Source organism: Narcine bancroftii, chromosome 9, assembly GCF_036971445.1.
Source record: "Narcine bancroftii isolate sNarBan1 chromosome 9, sNarBan1.hap1, whole genome shotgun sequence".
NCBI lineage: Eukaryota > Metazoa > Chordata > Chondrichthyes > Torpediniformes > Narcinidae > Narcine > Narcine bancroftii.
Window position 1 is genome coordinate 5591098 of NC_091477.1, and position 12825 is coordinate 5603922.

General features: G+C 41.0%; 1 protein-coding gene across 1 annotated transcript in view; it reads right to left on the bottom strand.

Moving 5' to 3' along the window:
• The window catches only part of LOC138743157 (protein diaphanous homolog 1-like), a 265923-nt gene that overhangs the window by 200093 nt on the left and 53005 nt on the right, over positions 1-12825 (bottom strand). Inside the window, exons 9-11 of the mRNA XM_069898066.1 lie at positions 12565-12673; positions 8171-8281; positions 6094-6213 (exon numbers count right to left, since the gene is read on the bottom strand). Coding sequence (XP_069754167.1) covers positions 6094-6213; positions 8171-8281; positions 12565-12673 — 340 coding nt within the window. The remainder of the gene's footprint in view (positions 1-6093; positions 6214-8170; positions 8282-12564; positions 12674-12825) is intronic.

The window sequence follows — 12825 nt, forward strand, 5'->3', positions numbered from 1 at the left end:
CAGGTCAAAGTGCTCCTCTATGTTCCGTTCCATATTTATAGAAACTTCAACCCAGACCCCTTCAAGTGCTCTCTGCAAGCACAACATTCCCTCTAGGCAGAAAACCATCTCTTTAAAAGTCTCAAAGAGAAACTAGAGAATTAAAGAAGGCAACATGGGCTAAACCGACTTTGTATTGTTGCAATTACATAAATAAAATGGTATGATACGTTCCAGGTATTTATCAAAGAAACAGAATACTGGAGGAACTCATCAGGTCAGGCACCAAGGACAATGGACAAGTGATGTTTCTGGCCAAAATGATGCAAGGCTTTGACCCATATAAATACTTATCGCTTTGCTTCTTGGAATAAGACTGGTAGCTTTCATACATCAGCTTCAATATTTGCTTAAAATCTATTTAAGAAATTTAACATCAGTCAATTATCTCAGGAGGAGAGTATTGGGAGTGGAATCAGGAAAGAACCTCCCCATCAATATTCTCACAAGCAGAAAGAGGAAAACGCTAACTTAATTAATGCCCTTCTTCCAATCTCCAAGATCCTCTGCAACACTTCTAAATTAAATGGACTAAGATACAGTGGTAAAACTTTATTTTGCATGATGTCCAGGTAAGTCAATCTATGCATATTAAAACAAATAGTGCAGGGTACAGTGTTAAAGAGAAAGATAGAGATAGAAGGGAGTAGAACGATTATAAATATTGCAAGGAGAGGATCTGCTGCGATCAGCTTGCCACACTGCAGTTCCATTTCAAAAATGCTAATATAGGTTACTTCCTGTTACCAATTCTTCAAACAAAGAGGGGCAGAGATTCAACATGAGGGGCAGCTGAAGGCGTCGAGAAGTTTCTGTGTTTCATCTGCAACTACATGCAGGTGTCCAAGGTTAAGGAATTACATTGGAAGCAATGTGCATCCATTTTGTGCTGATGCTGCGGTGTTTATGATTTCCAGATTTTCTTTTCACCAGAACATGGCTCCTAATGGCAAAAGATGTGAAACAGATGTTTCTGTCACTGAATCATGAACACTGCAGGGTGTTTCATTTCTACTGTAACACTGCTGCCCTCCTGTGATAAAGGTCCAGAACTGCAATAATCTCCAACAGCAGCACTCAACGGGGCAAAGGAAAACTGAACTGAAATAAAAACACAAAGCTGGAGAAACTCAGCTGGTCACACAGTGTACTTTATAGAGTACTGCAGGAAACACCTTGAAAATGAAAGATATTTCTGTTGAGCTAATTTATCCTTTTCAAGGGAATCAGGCTTGGATGAGAAAACTAAAAGCGACATATTGGGTGGTAGTGTGAGAAAGGTGCAGGGTTTCAGGTGGATATACACACAAGTGAATGGGCAAGGACATGGTAGATGGAAGTGGAAAAATGTGAAGACATTCATTTTGGTAGTAAAAATTGAAAGGATGGACTAGTTTTTAAAATTATGGGAGCATTTTTGAAATGGAACTGCAGTGTGGCAAGCTGATCGCAGCAGATCCTCTCCTTGCAATATTTATAATCGTTCTACTCCCTTCTATCTCTATCTTTCTCTTTAACACTGCACCCTGCACTATTTGTTTTAATATGCATAGATTGACTTACCTGGACATCATGCAAAATAAAGTTTTACCACTGTATCTTAGTCCATTTAATTTAGAAGTGCTGCAGAGGATCTTGGAGATTGGAAGAAGGGCATTAATTAAGTTAGCGTTTTCCTCAAAGGTAAAGATACAGAACTGTGATGAAGTGCTCAAGCCCAAGTCTTTGGTTAAGTATCTTTACTATACAAAATACACTGTTTGACCTGTTGAGTTACTCCAGCATTGTGTTTTTATGTGACTGAATGCAGATTTTCCCATTTTACTCCTAAAACATTTAACATGTAAATATGAACAGCTGATTGATGTACCCAGTGCTGCAATTAAAGCTATATAATTATAAAGCTATATAATTTATTCAATTTCATGCTGGTGTGGAAGTTTTGTGGATATCAATGGAACTGATAGAACAAGAATTTAAGGTGCTTCTGTAATCTAGGGCCCGTTCTAAAATTGTAGCCAAGCCTTTCAGAAGGTAGAAACACTTTCATGCATCAAGTTTTGAACTCTTCCTCGATTTGATAGATGTTAATATTATGAGAAGAATAGGCAGAGTGGATGCATCGGCTTTTTCCACTTAGACTGGGGGAGATGAATACAAGAGGTCATAGTTTTAAGCTGAGAGGTGGAACATTAGGGGCAAGTTCACTCAATAGTGGGAGGTGGAATGGGCTGCCATCTGATGTGGTGAGTTTTAAGAATCAATTGAATAGGTACATGAATGGGAGAGATCTGGAGGGTTATGGAGTGGAAGCAGCAGAATAGTGGTCAGCACAGACTAGAAGGGCCAAATGGCCTGTTTTCTGTGCTGTAGCATTCTATGCAAATTACAAGATGGAGGGATAGTCATTCAAAGTCAAATGCATTGAAATTTGTCCTCCGAGGATGGTAGATCACTGGAGTTCTCTTGGCAGAGATTTTTGACTGATCATGAAAAAAGGCTTTGGGGAACTGGGATAGAAGATCAGGCAAAAGTGGAGAATTGGACAATGGTGATGACATCTTCCTGGTCTCATACACTGAACTTCTCAATCAGTGCCTTATGTGAAAACTGGAGTGAGGACCAACATTCAGTGGGCCAGGTTAGTGAGCTGCAGCACTGCATTTCTTGTCCACCTGTGGGCAAGATCAGATCGTGTTTCAAATCACAACAAGCTCTTGGGAAGTTAGTCTGATGACTACCTGAGCTTGAATTTACTTTGCTTCCCACCTCATTAACAAGCATACATTCCAACTGCTCCAACTGAACTGTATAAACTGGACAATAGGATAGAGAAGACGCCATCATAGATTGATGAAAATGACATGAGATTTCACAAGCAATGAATCAATCAGGAGTCTGTGTGACTGCAAGAGTGCTCGAGGCAAATCCATGCACACTCAGTGACCCTAAAGGGACTCTCTTCTGTTTTTCCTTCTCTCATACTGTAAGGGGCTTCGGGTGACACTAATGGTGACTGTCTTCTGGCAGGCAGGAGACAACTTTGTGGAATATTACATGTTCTGTATTATTACACCACAATAAAGGAATTTTTAATAAATTCCATAGAGTTAATCAGCATTGAACAGGCCCTTCAGTCCATCTAGTCCATGCCGACCAAGTGGGCACTCTGGACTTATCCCATTTTCCTGCATTTAATCCATCTTCTAAGCCCCTCTTATCCATAATTCTGTCCATATGTCTTTGGAATGTTGTTATAGTGCCAGCAAGGTTAAATAGGAACCAGTGGACCTTTAGCAGATTTTCAAATAATAGGCTGCACACCTGGTTGTTCATCAAAATTAATGTAATGGGCAGGGTTGGTGAAAGACCAGAAAACAACAATAAATAAATAAAACACTAAGAGAAATCTATTATTTCTGATGATGAACCTCTCATTGTAAACATCCCAGCCAGGAAAATACCAACTCTCCATCAATCACCAAAGGGAGTTTTAGATTTTAACAAGATCTTGTCTAATTTTTCCAACCTTTACATTTATAGATGTAGCCTGCTTACTCTCTCCTCATAACAAAACCACCATCCCAGGAATCAACATGTAAACCTTTGGCTTTACTTCTTCTATCACAAGTATATTCTTCCTTGGGTAGGAAGACCAGTCCCATCCACAATATTCAAGATATAATCTTACTGGAGCCCTGCACAATTGGAATCACACCTCTGCTCTTGTACTCAAAACCCTCAGACGTATCCTTCATCTTCCTAACTGCTTGCTGCATTTGCAATACAATTCCTGATAAGTACAAGGACACCCAGATCCCTCTGAATGGCAAGACCTTTCAATCTCCCATAATTTTAAAAACTAGTCCATCCTTTCAATTTTTACTACCAAAATGAATGTCTTCACATTTTTCCACTTCCATCTACCATGTCCTTGCCCATTCACTTGTGTGTATATCCACCTGAAACACTCCACCTTTCTCACACTACCACCCAATATGTTGCTTTTAGTTTTCTCATCCAAGCCTGATTCCCTTGAAAAGGATAAATTAGCTCAACAGAAATATCTTTCATTTTCAAGGTGTTTCCTGCAGTACTCTAACTTTTAAGATCAATCCAACATTTACATCATGTTCTTCTAATATTAGTACATAAAAGTAAGAAAGCTCACGATTATTGACATCTGACCAAAAAATGCTGGAAATGCTCAGTGGAAAGAGGAACAGATGCTGCCAAACCGACTGAATACTTTCAGCATTTTGTTTTTATTCTTAAAACAATGTAGATCTTCGTGCATTTTAGCAAGCTCCCCCACGAGAGACTCATCCAGATAGTCAGGAAGTACGGGGACAGTGGAACTTTGGCTGTGTGAATAAAGAATTGACTTGTAGGAAGAAAGCAGAGAGAAGTAGTAGAAGGAAATTATTCTGCCTGGATGAAGAAACTGAAGTTAGTAAATTTGCAGATGACACAAAGGTTGGATGGAGCTGAAGGTTGTCAAAGGTTACAAGAAGATATAGACAGAGTTGGACAGAAAAGTGGCAAATGGATTTCAATCCAGATAAATGTGAGGTGATGCATTTTGTAAGGACAAACCAGAAGGCTGAGTACAGGGTTAATGGTTGGGTATTTAAGAGTATAGATGAACAGAAGGAACTTGGGGTTTAAATCCATACATCCCTCAAAGTTGCCACACAGGTTGATAGGATAGTTAAGGCCTATGGGATGCTGGCATTCATTAATAGAGGGATTGAATTCAGGAGTAGAGAGGTCATGATGCAACTCTACAAATCACTTGTGAGACCACACGGTGTATTGCGTTCAGTTCTGGTCATCCCATTATAGGAAGGAATATGGAGCGGGTGCAGAGGAGATTTATCAGGACCTTGTCTGGAATGGGAAACAACTCTTATGAGGTAAGGTTAGCAAAACTGGGACCTTTCTCTTTGGAGGGAAGAAGGACGAGAGGAGACTTGATAGAGGTCTACAAGATTATGGAAGGCATAGATAGAGGGGACAGCCAGCACCTGTTTCCCAGGGCAGGATCAGCACACACCAGAGGACAGAAGTACAAAGTTAAGGGAAGGAAGTTTAGGGGAAGCATCAGGGGTAGGATTTTTCACCCCCCCCCTCCCCCAGAGAGTACTGGGTGCCGGGAGTGCCTTGCCAGAGATGGTGGTAGAAGCTGAAACATTGGGGTCATTTAAGAGACTCTTAGCCAGACACATGGATGAAAGAAAGATAGAAGGTGTGGAGTAGGGAGGGTTTAGTACTTTTTTTAAAAAAGGAATGTATAGGTCAGAACAACATCGAGGACTGAAGAGCCTGTACTGTGATATTGTTCTATCTTCAATCAATCCCTATGGTTTAAATACAAAAGGGCCTTTACTGAGGTTAATCATATGATGGAAACATAATACCATAACCAATGACTAAGAGACCTTCATACCAACCTCAATCAGCATTATAATCTTGCACGGATTAGGCTTTGGCCACACATTTTGTTAGCATCTTCTGTCCCCATTTAGAACGGATGGTGTACAAATGTGTACATGATACACTTTCCTGAATTGCTCCCCCACTTCAGAAATAGAAAAAATGTTTGCTGAGCAACTTCAACATAGTAAAACATTCCAAAGGAGTTTACATCACCAATACGGAGTTTAAAACCCATGGTTTTAAGATCCTGGATCACTCATAATAGTATTCAGGAATCAAGAGAACCATTGGAGGTGAAACTTGCATAGTTCGCAACAGACAAGAGATGGAAACAAAACAAGGAATAAATAAAAGACCATATAAGCTCTTCACTTCAATTTTTTTTAAGAGTAGTTTGTGATATTTAGAGTTTAGTGGATTCCTTTTTAAAAAAAAAATTAAACAGCAATCAAGCTTGAACATTGGACACAAACTCCTGGCAAATTTCACTCTTTACTGATGTGCAAAATTAAAGTTTCATTGTCATCTATTGTCAAGGTTACAGCTATCTTGGGCATCTTGAAACAAGCCATGGTTCATGCAAGCAGGCAACACCAAGCACCACTGAAAAGGATATTCCATTTCTATCCGAATATCCTCCAGGCGGTTTTTCAAGTCCTCCGAATCTTCCTCTGCATGTTCGTCAAAAACATTCAGCTGTACATTTAGCTCCTCGTTTTCAATTTTCCTCAATTCCTAAAAAATACGGTGACAATACAGAATCCTCCAAGTGCTGGACCACAATGTTCCAAGATGAAAGAACACATGGAAACTCATATCTATAATACGAATGCTCAAGTCATGTAACTTCTTTCTTAATGTTTAGAAGCAGTAGAAACATCACATGGCATCAGGTCCCAGATTATGTTGAATGGTCAGAACATGACCCCTCAAAGCACTCTTGTCCACTGTGTATTGTGCACCCTCAACTTTTTCCTCACAATTCATACATTGAAAGATCAATACAACTATTTTCCCTGCCGACAGCACAACACATTTCTTTGCGATCAACCGTAAACAACCCTGTCCCCTCGTTCCTGGCCAGAACTAGAATGCTTGCACCCACAGAATCCCAGGCAGCCCCAAGCTATATTTCTAATCCATTTTCACAAAGAACAAATACCTCAATTCCTTGAAGGATCAAATACCTTGATGAAGGGCTCAAGCCCAAAATGCTGGTTATGGATTTTTTATCTCTGCTATACAAAATGCTCTTTCATCTGCTGAGTTTCTCCAGCATTGTGTTTTTACTTCAATAACTGTGTCTGCAGACATTAGTGTTTTATTCACTACCTCAACTCCCCTCACTTGCCCACTCCCGCCCTACCTCATCCATTTTACTCAATACCTCAACTCCCCTCACTTACCCACTCCCGCCCTACCTCATCCATTTTACTCAATACCTCAACTCCCCTCACTTACCCACTCCCGCCCTACCTCATCCATTTTACTCAATACCTCAACTCCCCTCACTTACCCACTTCCGCCCTACCTCATCCATTTTACTCAATACCTCAACTCCCCTCACTTGCCCACTCACGCCCTACCTCATCCATTTTACTCACTACCTCAACTCCCCTCACTTACCCACTCCCGCCCTACCTCATCCATTTTACTCAATACCTCAACTCCCCTCACTTACCCACTCCCGCCCTACCTCATCCATTTTACTCAATACCTCAACTCCCCTCACTTGCCCACTCCCGCCCTACCTCATCCATTTTACTCAATACCTCAACTCCCCTCACTTGCCCACTCCCGCCCTACCTCATCCATTTTACTACCTCAACTCCCCTCACTTGCCCACTCCCGCCCTACCTCATCCATTTTACTCACTACCTCAACTCCCCTCACTTGCCCACTCCCGCCCTACCTCATCCATTTTACTCAATACCTCAACTCCGCTCACTTGCCCACTTCCGCCCTACCTCATCCATTTTACTCAATACCTCAACTCCCCTCACTTACCCACTCCCGCCCTACCTCATCCATTTTACTCAATACCTCAACTCCCCTCACTTACCCACTCCCGCCCTACCTCATCCATTTTACTCAATACCTCAACTCCCCTCACTTGCCCACTCCCGCCCGACCTCATCCATTTCAGTTGTGGGTTTCTTGCTGTTTTTCTTCGCGCTTCCCCTTGTTCTTGGCAACTTCCCACCCATCACCTGCTGATCATCAGTTTCTGTTTATAAAATCTGCTGCCTGTGCTCAGCCTGTATATCCCACTCACTTTAACCTCCACGCTTACCTGAGTGGATCCCAGTTCCTCCACATGCCATTTTAAAACTCCAATCAAGATGGTCAATTCGCCTTATCCTCACTCATCCTGATCTCTGCAAACTTTTTCAGAATCTCAACTGTCCAAAATGCACCACACATGAATTTGCATGGCTACTAGCAAGACAGTTAGAAATTCCTCAGTGGGGTGTCTGACTCGGGGTCCTCTTACCCATCATAATGCAATGCTTCTGAATATGTTCTGGGCCAAAATCTCCTTATTAACATCTCTCATTACAACTTATTTAACTGACTCCGTATTTAATAAACCTGCTTTTCACAGCTCTGAAGATCCAGCTTTATTTTATTTTCATTCTTACTAGTTTATGTTTACCTTGTACTGAGTTGAAACATCCAAGGGAACACTCACCGGTAAGATTTGATTGAGACCTAAACGCATGAACTCGCTCCGCAAGTGAATTCTGAAGTCAAGTTCATCAGCAGGAATTATGAGGGCATTAACGAACTGCATACACGCCACCTAGGAAAGGAGAAAACAAGTTCCAAACCAATTTTAAATGAAAATCGATGACTCATTACAAAGTCTTATTTTTCCAAAGGAATTGTGGATCCATGCTGTTAAGCAGAAGAAAAAATCTTATAGATACCAGGTCTTGCAGCTGGTATTTGAGACGTTACTGAGGGAAAGAAGTGCTGAAGGTTTCCCGATCGTGTTGGAAGTTTGGGTCGCTGATGAGTCAAGCAGAAATCTGTGCAACAGGCAGAGGTGGTGGGAGAGCTGGAGGTGAATTCACGGACTCTAAAAATGAAAGGAACTCTCTTTAGCTTCTCTTTCTCCCTTACTGTAAAGGGGTGCCAGGCAACTAATGGCATCTTATGGCAGGCAGACGGTAATTTCATATGATATTTCATGTTCTGTACTATTACTCCAACATCCATTGGAGCGCTTTCATCCCTAATGTCGAAGTACTCGAGATGGCAGAGGCCGACAGCATCGAATCCACGCTGTTGAAGATCCAACTGCGCTGGATGGGTCACGTCTCCAGAATGGAGGACCATCGCCTTCCCAAGATTGTGTTATATGGCGAGCTCTCCACTGGCCACCGTGACAGAGGTGCACCAAAGAAAAGGTACAAGGACTGCCTAAAGAAATCTCTTGGTGCCTGCCACATTGACCACCGCCAGTGGGCTGATATCGCCTCAAACCGTGCATCTTGGCGCCTCACAGTTTGGCGGGCAGCAACCTCCTTTGAAGAAGACCGCAGAGCCCACCTCACTGACAAAAGGCAAAGGAGGAAAAACCCAACACCCAACCCCAACCAACCTTTTCCCCTGCAGCCGCTGCAACCGTGTCTGCCTGTCCCGCATCGGACTTGTCAGCCACAAACGAGCCTGCAGCTGACGTGGACATTTACCCCCTCCATAAATCTTCGTCCGCGAAGCCAAGCCAAAGAAGAACTATTACATGATAATAAATGAATCTTGAAAAGCAAAGAATTTAATCAACAAGTTTAACTTTTGTTATTTTATTAAAATTATAGCCATTTTATTTTGTAATCCATTTAATTTCAAAACCCTTGATACACATGTCAAATTGAGTACTGTCAGATTCAAGGCATTTATGGCAGACAAGCCAGGTCATTCTAGGCTTAGGATGATCCTTTAATTGTTCTGTCCAAAAAATCACTTGGATGAGCTCCTTGAAGTTCAAATCACAAAGAGAAAAAGAATTGGGCAAATCAATAAAAAATTCCATAAATATAAACAAACATCATTTTATTTAACAACTCTTGGGATGTGATCATTTCTGAAACAGCTGGCACAAGATGAAATGAGATTGTGTTATTTAGCCAATAAAATCTATACAACCAAGAGAGACCAATTATTTGTTAAGATTCAACTGTATCGCTGCAGACCAAATGAGTCCCTTAGGGCAAAAGGGACGATTTGACTTGTTTCTTAATTTTAAGCAACAGGCTTCAAACTAAAAGGGTTAAAGAATTAACAAGAACAAGCTCCTAAACCTTTGCCAGCCAAGATGTGTCAGAAGTAAGAGATGAGAATCTAAACTTGATAGTGGTTTTGGCCATCAATCTTTGATCCTGTTCGACAGAGGTTTCAACTCATTGCAGTGGAAGAATGAGAGGTTTTTTAGATTCATAGAACAGAAACAAGCCATTCTAGTCTGTGCCGAATTATTATTCTGCCTAGTTCCACTGACCTGCACCCAGTCCATATCCCTCCATAATCCTTTCATCCACCTTCCTGTCCAATTTTTTTTCTTAAATGTCAAAATTGAGCCTGCATTCACCAAGTCAGTTGGCATCTCATTCCCCACTCCCACCACTCTCCGTCTTAAGTTGCCACTAAACTTCTTTACTTTGGATATAGTTTCGTAACGAGGCATTTTGGCCCACGTGTCTGTGCTGCCCAATTAACCAACACCCCCCAGTACATTTCGAATAGTGGAAGGAAGCCAGAGCCCACGAGAAAACCCACACAGACACGGGGAGAATGTACAAACTCCTTACAGACAAGAGATTCAAATCCCAGTCCCAATCACTGGTGCTGTAAAGGTATTGCACTAACTACAAGGCCAACTGTGCTGCCTGTGAATTTTAAACTTTCCCCCTTTCACCCTTAATCTACGTTCTCTCATTTGTATCTCACCTAAACTCAGTGGAGTAAACCTGCTTATATTTACTCTATCCATACCCATCATAATTTTGTATACCTCTTATCAAATCTTTCCTCATTCAGAGAATAAAGTCCTTAACTGTTAAATCTGTAACTCAGTTCTTCCTGGAAACACCTTTGCAAATCTCCTCTGCACTCTTTCAATCTTATTGATACATTTCCTGTAGTGAGGTGACCAAAACTGCAGACAATTCTCCAAACTTGGCCTCACCAATGTCTTAATCAACTTCATCGTAACATCTCAACTCCTACACTCTGAATCAAACCAGCAACAAAAGACTGGCCATGTTTTTCAGACCCAAAACAAGCCAACAGTAAAAGAATGAATATTACATATATCTCTCCTGTTCATGTGCCTGTGTAAAATGCCTCTTAAATGTTACTATCATATGTGCTTCCATGATCTTCCCTGGCAACGCATTCCAGGAATCCAAAACTTAAAAAAATACTTGCCTTGCAAATCTACTTTCAATCTTCCTGCATAATCTTAAATCTATGCCCTTTGGAATTTGACATTTCTACCCTGGGAAAAAAACTGATCATCTACCTTCTCATGATTTAATATGATTTTTTTTTTAAATTGGTTCATCTGTCAGCTTCCACACTTCAGAGAAAACAATCCAATCTCTTCTTATATCCAGGCAACATTCTGGTAAATCTGTCTTGCACCATCTCCAAAGCCTCTAAATCAGTGGTTTTCACACTGCCCCTCTAAACTCATATTCCACCTTAAGCAATCCCTATGCCATAAGTGGACTGTGATTAGTAAGGAGTTGCTTAAGGTAATATGTGAATGGAAAGAAAAAGGTTTGAAAACCATTGTTTTAGTCGTACCTAATTGACTCATTATGTGCACGGTTTCATAACTCCAAAGGAAATGGGCCAATGGCAATTTTTCTCAAGCAAAATATTTCAGTAACAATTAGGTCTAGAGCAATGGTTCTCACCCTTCCCTTCCCACTCACATATCACCTTAAGCCATCCCTTACCAATCATAGAGGACTTATGGCATACGATTGCTTAAGGTGGAATGTGAAGTTGGGGCGCAGTTTGAAAACTACTGCTCTAGATTCCTCCCGCAATGCGATGACCATAACTCTAATAATACTCAAACTATGGCTGAACTAAAGTTTGATATCGTTATGACATGACTTCCCAACTTTCAAAATGCTGACCCAAAAAAGCAAAGTATGCCACACATTCCACATCACCCTCTTTCCTTGTTTAAGACTACTCTGTACAGTAAGGGTACTGCCATTCACTGTACATAACATGGAACATTACAGGTCCTCTAGCCCATAATGTAGTATTGAACTATGCAAACCTACTCCACAATGAACCTTACCCTTTCCTCTCTCACTCCATAGCCTTTGTAAGAGTCTTTAAATATTCTTATTGTACCAGCCTCAACCACTACCCACAACAGTACAATTCCAAGGTACCCACCACTCCCTGTGTAAGAAACCTACCTCTGACATCTCCCCAGAACTTTCCTCCACTCACCTTAAACAGATGTATTCTTTTAATGGTCATTGCTGCCCTGGAAAAAGGTGGTGGCTGTCCACTCCCTGCCCCTCAATCTTATATACTTGTAAGCTCAAACTTTTCCTGAAATTCAAATACCTGTTTTCTACCATTAAGCACCTGCTTTATTTCATCAAAAGCCACACTAAATGTAAGACCAATCTCTGTTGCCTTGTTCAAGGAAAAAGATAATTAGGGGCTCTCTTCCTACTATGACGGACATCTATAACATATGATGCACACAGAAACCAATGAACATTGTGAAGGACTTTATACACCCCTCATGTAATCTTTTCTCCCTTCTGCCATCTGGTAGGAAGTACCATAACATTAGGGCCCTTATGTCCAGATTGGGCAACAGTTTTTTCCCCCCAAGTCATCAGGCTCCTGATTCCCAGAACATATGTGGATAGTGTACCATGGATGTATTGTTTAAGTCTTAATATTTTAACTTTTATTTTAAATTATATTATGTAAAACTGCTCCGTGGTCCTCGAGAAATACTATCTCGTCTTTACTTTGCAATGCATGGTATGAATGACAAATAAAGGTGGCTTGACTATTTTTTTTTGCAAGACTTGCCTTCAGAGGTATCGGTTGTTCAACTTTCAGTCCATCCAACAGTGCTTTGAAGCGTTCACTGTCCTCCTGCTCTGCTCTCTCTGTCAATGCTTCCAATACTTTCTCATGCCTGGAAAAGAAGAGTGGAGAGAAATTGGCATCAAGGCCATTTATTTCTCTTTTTTCTAGTCTAACATACAATGTCACTGAGATCGAATCGTCCATCGGTAAATTTTTTGTTTGTACCTCACCATTATAATAATTATTGTTGCTTGTAAAACA